This window comes from Pygoscelis adeliae, unplaced genomic scaffold (genome assembly GCF_000699105.1).
Source record: "Pygoscelis adeliae isolate BGI_AS28 unplaced genomic scaffold, ASM69910v1 Scaffold514, whole genome shotgun sequence".
Lineage (NCBI taxonomy): Eukaryota > Metazoa > Chordata > Aves > Sphenisciformes > Spheniscidae > Pygoscelis > Pygoscelis adeliae.
In genome coordinates this window covers 137,624-147,681 of record NW_008824594.1, presented here as the reverse complement: position 1 = coordinate 147,681, position 10,058 = coordinate 137,624, and the positions used below count along the sequence as shown (strand labels likewise).

General features: G+C 46.2%; 1 protein-coding gene across 1 annotated transcript in view; it reads left to right on the top strand.

The window, feature by feature from the left end:
- Nucleotides 1–2,783: 2,783 nt before the first annotated feature.
- The window catches only part of NRG2 (neuregulin 2), a 44,794-nt gene continuing 37,519 nt past the window's right edge, over nt 2,784–10,058 (top strand). The window contains exon 1 of the mRNA XM_009322287.1: nt 2,784–2,793. Coding sequence (XP_009320562.1) covers nt 2,784–2,793 — 10 coding nt within the window. The remainder of the gene's footprint in view (nt 2,794–10,058) is intronic.

Sequence of the window (10,058 nt, the reverse complement as noted above, 5' to 3'; positions counted from 1 at the left end):
ATCTTTCAGAAAATATGATTTATATTGCTGGTGTCTATCTTAGAGAGGGGTAACTTTTGCAATGGTAACTTGAAGAATGTACTACTTAAAATTGCAGCTGGATTTTAAGCATTCCCAACTCTTTCAATACACAGGTTTATTGATATTTGTAAGATGTGCTTGCTACGGCCTTTGATTTAGCGGGTTTTCTTGTTGGTTTGTTTTTGGGTTTGGGGGTTTTTTTTGAGGATAGGTGAGAAAACCAAAAGAGGCTATAGGAAATACAAGAAAAAAGACGTGAGTCTTCTAAGCATAAGTCATAAGAAAATCGCAGAAAATACATCTCCGCCCTGCCATCACATTTTTCCTTGAGTCTCCAGAAAACAAGAACAGATTTCCCAAAATGTTTAATTAGATTTAATGCGGTGGAAGTGCTTTTTAGCATTCCCTCCCATTCAGTTGTCACAAATGCAGTAGAAAATGGGCACATAAAAATAAAAATCAAAGCATTTATACAAGTGTAGATCTAGAAGCCAGGTGCCTGGCCGTTGGTTCAGCTCTTTCTGGTGGAGGGCATTATTTCTGTGTCGGAGAGCCCCTCCGCGCTGGGGGACACTGCGCCACCCAGGCAGCGTCAGCACGCTGGACAGCCCACCAGGATCCCGGCCAAACGAGCAGGCACCCGGAGAGCAGAAGACCAGGCGGTTATTTTGAGATCTGTGCTATATTTCCATTCCAGCTGCTCACGCCCAGAACTGACAGCGCAGCTGGCTGTGCCTCTCTGTTGACAATTCCGCTTCGCAGATTTTATGGGGATGTTTCCTCCTTGGAAAGCTCAATCTTTTATGATTTTAAAGGAAATCTGATTGCAGCCACAGCAGGGACTGGCCAGGTATCCTTTAAAAGCTTTTCTGATTAGAAAACTGCACTTAAAATTTGCTCTTGTGTTGTGCTTAGCCTTCCACTGCACTGTGGACATCATGCTGAAATGCAGCACCATTAATGCAATGTCCATACCATCCTTCCCCATGATTTTTCCTTTGTGTTCACCAGCATAGATCCATGCTACACATTTGCATTGCATTAGATATATGCTATTTTCACTAAAAGCCAAATTTCAACAATAGAAAAGAAACTGGCAAAATGTCATGTGGCTTGCACAGAAGTTTCTTCTTTTGAAAAACTTCTTTCCTCTGTGGGAACATCATCCTTGACTGTCTGTTTTTTTCTTAACGATGTGAAGAGATGGTAAAGTCTCCAGAGTTGAAGCTGTAATTGACTTTTTCCTTCACATTCCTTTTTTATGATCTCTCTCAATTGCTATCTAAATAACACATAGTCCCCCTGATTTTTATTGTTACTGATGGTCTATCATAGAATTGCACATGTGTATAACATATGGGGAGGTAAATAAGATGTTGTGAGGTGTGATGATCTGGAAATCTGACAAGTATCTCATTCTTGTAAAATTCTTGCATTTCTTTTAAATATCTATATTCAAAAGCTTGTCTGGCACCTGTAGGTTGTCCCAGCTCTCATTGTTTCACTGAAAGGTTGTAAATGATCCACTGGATTTTAAACACCGTGTTGAGAAAGCACCATGCAAACTTGGTGGTAGCTGCAGTTCCCTGGGAAAGCAGGGAATGCCTCGCACAGGCAGCTTGGTCACGGCGCTTGGTCGCTTCTGTTTGGCCCATGGTGTGGGGCAGGCATCTTACCAGGTAGGCTGGGCAAGGGTGTTAGACCCTACACCTCAAGAAGCTCACTGTGTTCTCCCCATGGCCCAGACAGTCCCTATGGGCAAGGGGGTAAAAACCCATCACTCCGTGTAGCCCCATGTGCCTCACCCCCTGTAGCCCTGTTGCTCCTGGTGTATACATTTTTAACTAGTGTTTTTCCTGAAGGTCCCAGTTCCTTCCTGCATGGTCTGACCTTCCTTTCTACCCCTGCCTTGGGAAAAGGAGTGGGATATCACATATTTCCCCCTTGGAGCACTGTTGAAGCCTTTCTTACCACCTCTATGTGTAGCTACTAGCAAATCCTGCCACATTCTGAGTCACCCCTGCTTTCCTCCTCCTCTTCTCCAGTGGCCACAGACTTCTGGGGCACTGCTGCATCCTTGACACAGGGCAGGTTTACACACCAGACAGCACTCAAAATGCAGCCCAGGTCTCCAAGGTGTTCTGTCTCCATTCTTGGGTAATGTTTTTCTCTGGAAGCATATTTTTTGTCCCTCTGCTTTCCATCTCAGCACCATGCCTAGCTGGCACCTGACACAAGGCTACAGAGTGCAAGGAGGCAGATTGGTATCATAGGTTCTTGGAAACTTCTGCATTATTATGATGATGTGCATGGGATCTCTTCCCCAGCTGCTGTTCCCCTACATGCTGGCTGGAGCAGGACTTCTGGTTCCCTTTGACAGGGGCACTGTTCGGTATGGGCCTCACAGATCTCATGACAGTATGGAGAAACCCCAGGATCTCATGGTGTTTCTGGTGTAAAGACAACCCTGATACCAGTCTGGATCTGGGACCAAAGACAGCACACTTGGGAGATCTGGGATCTGACAGTACTGCATTTTGAGGGCTGTCTGGATTCAAATATGCCTGGCATCCTTGTCCAGCCCATGTGGATGCAACCCTATACTCGGGGTGAGTACTGGGACCTGCCAGACAGAGAGCTGGGTTTCCTGATGCCCCCACTACATGGTATGTGTATGGCATGGGGTCCCACTCAGCTTCATTCAGTGGTGTGGACACCTTCAGATGAGCTAGAGCCATTTAGCAGATGGAACAAGCTGGACCATGGAGTGTGGTGAGTGCTAGCCTGGTCATAGGGGTGTAGTGTCGATCTTAACACCAGCTTTGGTCCACATGGTCAAGATAGACTCTGAGGGCCAGATTCAGAAAGGAAATCTGGTGTCTGGGAAAGTCTTTCCACGATGCTGCATATTTTGACATGGTACCACAGTCTTACACCTTCCTCTGAGTATATGCTTTTGTTTCAGCATTGTTAGACTACAGCAGCCCTAGAGATGCTTTCTTCAGAAAGCACTGGGGCTCAAAAAAGAAGACATGCCTACTACTCTTATCAAGAAGTCTTCCTATTGAGGCCAGTAAGCATGAGATAGTTGCAGTAGCCTCATCCATAGTGAAAAAGTGTTAAATAAGACATGTTGTCTTGTGTTTGTCACAGACTAAGATTGTGCAGTTGGGTGGTCATAGTGGCTCAGCTCACAGGCAGGAACTTGCAGGGGTGGGGTAACTTGATCATGTGCCCTGATGCAGAGAGAAAGGTCCTTTATGCTCATTTCAACATCCAGAGAACTCAAAATGGTAATGTGATCCTGTCACTGTGCAGCTTGGAGCAGCTAAACAAGGTTCAGGAGTCTGTGGCTACAGACTTGCTTGGTAAACAGAATAGGAATCAGTGTCAAAGTTTAGAAACATTTTGTTGGAGGCAAGAATGAAAGAAGGTTCAGAGCAATCTGTAGAGCATTCTGAGATGGAAGGTTTATGCAGGACAAAGATGCTAAAATCTTATCAAAGTTTCATATTTAAAAGGTAAGATAATGTTTGAAATCTCTGAAAAGGTCAGGTAATCCCTTTTGCTTATTTTCTGCTGTTGAGTTCTCCTCTAGTTTATTTCCTTGACTTCAACAAACAGGTAAAGTCTTGAGGGTAAAAAAAGAATACAGGCTGGGTGGAGGAAGCATGGTTTGGTACCATCAGGATACGAGAGGATCTGCCAGTGATGGGCAGATGCTCTAAACCAGCATGTGGATCATTGCAGCGGCTCACCCGGACTCTGCTCATGCCCTTTGTCTAGGTCGCTATCCAGCTAATCTGGTTGAGTGCCTCTACTTTACCAGTCTGGGTAGGCTGGCAGGGCTGGCTCGGCTGTCTAATCTCACTCTACGGGTGCTCTGCAGCAGGGGGAGGTTTGGGATCAGATGAGAAGATGAAAGAGGGAGAAAGAGCAGAAGAGGCAGTGCTGAGTTGTGCTGGGAACATGAGGATTGGGGGATAATGTGAGGCACCTGAATGAAAGCTGGGCTCTCCGGACTGATTTTTGGGGCCTTTATTTCAACTGCTGGGGATCACAAGCCCTCACTGAAATCCCTTTAGAAATCCCTGTGGGAGGGTAGGTGAAACAGCCCTTCTTTCTCCAATTAAGTCTAACTCTCCACACACCAGTTTGGGTCCACAGATTTCATAGCTGTCATCTTGGTGATGTCATTGGACTAAGTTTGTAGACTCATTGGTTTAGACTTATTCAGGCTCTCCCTCGCCCATTTAATACCTCCCCCAATGCTTAGCATGGCTGAGTGTTGGAAACGTTTTCCTTACTTTCTTTCTCCCAGGTGAGATAGGCCTGGCGGACTTGCATGATTACAATGGCTCAGTGACGTCTTTACTGTGATGTGGTTTGTAAGTCACATCTAGTTGAATCGAACCTTCAGCATATACCACAGTAAGATGTGCCATGTAATTAAGGTTCAGCCAATTCCCCCAAACCTTGTCTCAAGTCCAGTCTGGCATGGCCTTTACTGGGTGACCATGGCAGACCTGCACGTTAATTGGCTGGTCAATCTCTGGTCACTCCAGTCTGAAGGCACTGTGCTCTCCTGGAGTCAGCAATGCTATAAATGTCAGCATGGTGCTGTTGCTTTGGAGTTGAAGGGTGTACAGCCAGCCCAGAGCACGGGTAGAGCAGACAGAAGTCAGTCCACCGAGGGCCATGCGGACAGACCAGTTTTCAATATTAGACTAAAAATAAGTCCTGGCGTGGCCTTTGCTCAGATAATTTAAAACCCACAACTGGAGGTGTGGTTGATAATTGAGTGGAGCCTGCACGCACGCAGGCATGGTACCTTGAGGTGTACGTGTTGGAGATCTCGCCGTCAGTCTGCAGAGAGAGCTGTGTTGTGCCTGTCTGCTGTCAGGTCCCGGTCGTTGCTTATTTTGCACACTGTATATTTTTTAAGTAGCCATCACATCTACTACTCTAGATGTGATATAAAGACAGGCCGTTGTGACTCTAAAGACAAAGACGGGCAGTATGGAGTGAAGTGTAGGATGGAAGCTGATGTCCCCTGGAAGAACTGGGGCTGTAAGCCCAGCGTGCAGAGCAGGAGGCCGTGTACCAGCAGATCTGCTCTGTCTGACTCCATCATGTGATCCTGGCATGTTGCTTCACTTCTTGGGCTTCAGCTGTCCCGCCTGCAAAGCATTCATGCTGGCACTGGCCCTGCAAAAGGCTTTTTAGGTTGTTGAACAAATCCCCTCATTGAAGTATCATGTTGCTGCTATTACAATTGACGGTGGGGATTTGGGAAAATAAAATGCTGCAGTGCTAACACGTGCATTCTGGGACCCTTGTGGTAGAGAAAAGCATAGGAAGGGCTCCTTCATAAAGCTGGAGAGATCAGCCTGGAGGAGCAACTGGAAGCTTTATAGTAACACAGGACTTTGCCCCTGCAAGAGCTACCTGTCCTATGGAAACAGGCAGTCCCTTGGTGCTCAGAAACCTTTAAACTTGCTCCTCAGCGAAACACCTGGACAGTGCAGATGGGAGAGATGGGGAGTGCTGCCTGTGTTGTTTTGATCAGCAATATTTGATGTTCTGAGAAGAGTGTCCTGCAGTCCAGCATTTGTGTTTTGGGATGAACTTCTAGTCTGCAGCTATTGATCCTCATGATCCCCTCAGGAACTGGGAACATAATTCCAGCAGGATCTATTTCAATAAAATGCAGGGGTAAATATTGGGTCATTTCCAAATGAATAAACACACAGGAGCAGAATTTTTATGAGCTCCAGAGTCAGTCTGTTGCCAGGCGAGCCCCAGTCTGCACAGGCCCTTCTGATTTTATGTACAGATAGCAGCAGTGAACATCCAGCCTCTGTTCAGGTTTATTAAGAGAAGAGAGTGTCGTACCAGATGTACAGAAGTCTGCCACAGAGAGAATGGTTAGGATCAACAGCCCTTCAGTGTATTAATCAGTGTAAATCATGGGTTTAGTGTGGCTCGCGCCAGGATTACAGTGCTACAACTAAGGAATAGCTTGGCCAGACACCTTCTCATCCATGTTCTTCTGACAAGCAGTTGGATGAACTCGGTTGAGAGGAACCTCAGCAATTCTGTGTTTTATCAGTAAGTACATGAGGCATATACAGAGTAGGCAATTTGTATACACTCTCCAACCAGCTGAGTTCATCTGTCTAACTGAATGTCTAAATATTGAGAGAATAAAGTGTCTGTACTCTATGAACCCACCAGTCAAAGTTATTTATAAAAAAAAAAGGAGCAGTGAAACTATCGCTGCCTCCCTACTCTCATCGACAGTAGCCGTAGTTTGTGAAAAATTAACTATACTTTATAGTCCAAGCTGCATTAATTAACTCTTTGCAGGGGGAGTATTTCACCAGATTTCTGAGAACAGGCTGGTGAGCTGCCTGCAAAGGTTAAATGACGTGCATGGTAGGAATTGTGTAAGAATCCCTGCACAATCATTAATGGCCTTTCTGCGTAGATGGATTGTGTGAAGGGAAGTCCACATGGCAACGTCAGTGCCTGTGGCTCTCCTCTCTGTTGCCCTACTATTGATGTTAGTCCCGAATAACCTAGGCGTGTGGTGGAAAGCAGACGGTCTGAATGACTACAGTGCTCTGAATCTCTCGTGTGTTTACGCTGCGCTGTTCTCACTGACTGGGACAGCAAAAATGAAAGGTGGCTTCAGATCGTTCGCAATCACATCCATCAAGAGGCAGCCCTCTTTTCCCCGTCCTCACCTCCTTATTCCCTTCTGCTTTGTTCTCAGCCCTGGGACTGAGACCAGCTGGAGATCTGACTTGCTGACGGGTGAGCCGCTCCAGGCCTTCGTCCACCTTGCAGGAGCTTTGTGACCAGTTTGCCTGTGTGTTTGCAGAGGCCCCTGTCTCAGGGGCACCTTGCTTATTCCCACTGGTCTAATTTCACCATTTCTTTTCTGTAACTTGCTCCAGGCACACTCCCTGTTTCTCCTTAATTCGTTGAAGTACTTGGGGAGGCAGTTGGTACATGACTGATGTTACTGCACAAACCCCCTCGCCATCTCCCACTACATCTCACTTCATGTGAGTCCCTTTCCACCCAGACTGCAGCTAGCACCCAAAACTGCTCCCTTGCTTATTCAGATCTCTGTTTATCTCAGTAATTTTACAACTTTCCAAGTCATTCAGGATAGATGGAGTTGTATTGGAGGCTGAATGAAGGACTTATTCTACCACACCAGCCAACAGGGAGTAAAATCTGCCTGGTACCGTGTGGCAGTTAAGGTAAAATAGCTGTGGGAAGTCATTTCTGGATCACCAGGCACACCTGAATGGTGTTTGCAGCGGAGGTGAATGAACATGCATGACTGCAAATAAACTGTATGTGAGGCTCACTTTACCAACATCGGTCATAGAACTGCAGATGACTCAGGACCAGGTAGATATTTGTTAACGTTATTTCCAGTGGCCCAGGATGATGGGGGAATACAGCTAATCATAAAGTAACTGAATGGAGTCACTTGTGAATCTGGGAATTTACCTGCTAGTGTGGTGGAAACCCATGAAAATCTCCCTTGGCCTCATGCTTCAAGGTGCTTGTCTGTGATATGCAGCCACATGGTGTCAAAGGGGGCCACATTTTAACCCAGGCACAAGTAACATTTTCTAAGCGAGACTTTTTACTTCCCTTTGTCCCCCCACAAGAGCTGCTCTCTGAATTGGCAGGTCTCTCCATCCTTGCTCCCAAACTAGTTGCAGCTACTGCCCTCGTGAGCATGGAGTCCCAGCTGCAGCAACATCCCAGAGCAATCAGGCACCTTGGGAGGCTCTGGACTCCGTGTTGCCATGCAGGAGTGAGATTTCAGGGTTATAATAGATAAAGATCTGTATTCAGTACATCAAAACTCAAAATGAACATTAGGAATTACTATGAATGGAATAGAGAGAAAACCAGGGTGACATAAATATCGTGTGTGCAGGATGGTCTCGCCATCTCCAAAGGGAAAACCAGAACCCAAGATGGCACAAAAAAGGACTGCAGCCAGGTCAACCTCTGTATAAGAAGCTACTAAAGAGATCATCGCTTTCCAGCTAGGGAAGGAGATGCTGGCTGTGCCTGTAAAGCAACAGGTAGCCCAGGGGAAATGAGTGGGGATGTTCACTATTTTTTCTGATACAAGAGCCAGGAAGGGGCAGATTTAAAAGAAGTAAATGGAGATGTGTCTTTGCACACTGTGTACATGACACTGGAGCTCTTGTCACAAATACTGTGGATGCTACAAGATTAGATTTGTTCAAACAGCCACTAGACACGTTCGTGGAAGAGAAATCCATCAAAGACTATTAAATGTAAAGACACTGAGGCTGACTTGAAATCATAGAATCATAGACTCGTTTGGGTTGGAAGGGACCTTTAAAGGTCATCTAGTTCAACGCCCCTGCAATGAGCAGAAACAAAGACTTAGGTTGTCTCTGAGCTGCTCATCTTAGATGGCCAGAAGAATATTAACATTGCATGCTCATGCTGATCTTCTTCCTTAAACATTGCCTGTCCGCCACTGTCAGAGACAAGACAGGGTTTTGGTTTGACCAGTACTGCTCAGCTTATAGTCTTCTACTGGCCTGTATTTCATGACACTCTCTTTTCAACAGGGAACTGTGCTGGCTGCCTCTTTTTGTAGCCTTTGCTACATCTCTACTGCTAACAAATGGACCATAGTAATATGATTCTGTGATTCAGTTTTAAAACACTTTGTGCTTCTTTGGGAGAAAAGGCACGGTACTTGCAGAAAACAGGATTTAAAGGATAACAACGTTAACAAGATGCTTCTAGGAGAACTGATCAACCACGTATTTTTCTGACAGGCATAGCTCTGTTGACAGCTCTTTTTCTAGAATTGCACAACATGCATGTCCCAAGCCTCATTCATGTCAGTCTCTTTTTTATTTGTATAAAAGGAACAAAATTGTTTGTATGGGATGAAAATCCCATGCAATCTCTAGCTGGTCAGCACTGTAATCCACTCTGGTACCACAACATCACACAGCACTGCATCTTCCCATCCACCTTTTCTGGTGGAAAGGGTACCTTTCTATTTGAGGTGTTTTCTGTGGGGAGGTTTCTGGGCTCTGTTTTTATTTCTTCCTCTCTGCTCCTCCTTTACTGCGGAAAGGCTCGCTCCAGAATCCTTTCCTGTAGGATTTATGATGTGCGACTTTGCCAGATGGATCGTTTTGCTTGCTAGCAACTGGTACATTTGATGGTTGCAGGGGTGACGGCTTCCTGCAGGCTGTGCTTGTTCTTCATCCACGTGCCTTTCAATTTGCACCAGTGCTTTGGTTCATGAAATTTCAGTGCTCCCTGATCTGACAGCACGCTTGCAGCTTTAACAGAGTTCATTGTGCAGTTTTAAGGTACTTCAGTAAAAGCCTGCAAGCACTGCAAACCAAAGGCCACCCTGCGAGCGGCTTTCAGCAGCTCCCATGCTGCGTGCTGGCCAGGCAGCACTTGGGGACTGTTCGAAGGGACAGTCGCTGTCTTCTGTGTACCTGCTCCCCTGCAATTTTCACACTTCCCTGGCAGGCCCTTGCTTGCTCTGCTCCTGCTTCTGCCTCCACAAGGCTGGCCCAGCCAGCCCCAAGAGCTGCAGAGCAAAGCGGGCAGCTCCTACTAGCCCGGCAGCCCACACAACCTGCAGCTTCCCATGCACATGCACAATGAAGCCCGTGCAGACCCTGGCTCCGACTGTGTTTTGGGACACAGCTGCCTGCTTCCAGGCTAGGTTTTATTTTCATGCTCGTATTTAAAATGGCATTTGGTGTTAAGGCTTGGTTTAAGTGGCTGGATCAAGCAATAGCTAAAGGAGAGGCCTTGCAGAGAAAGTCCAGGTGCTATCACACACAGAGCTCCTCTGTCCTGAACCCACAGCTCTCCGCTGGCCTTAGAAGAAATGTGCTACTATCTCGTAAAGGTATAAATTATACAGGCTTCTTACAAAGCTATTACAATGGCTTTGGCTTCTAGTTCCCATTAATCTTAACTGGAAG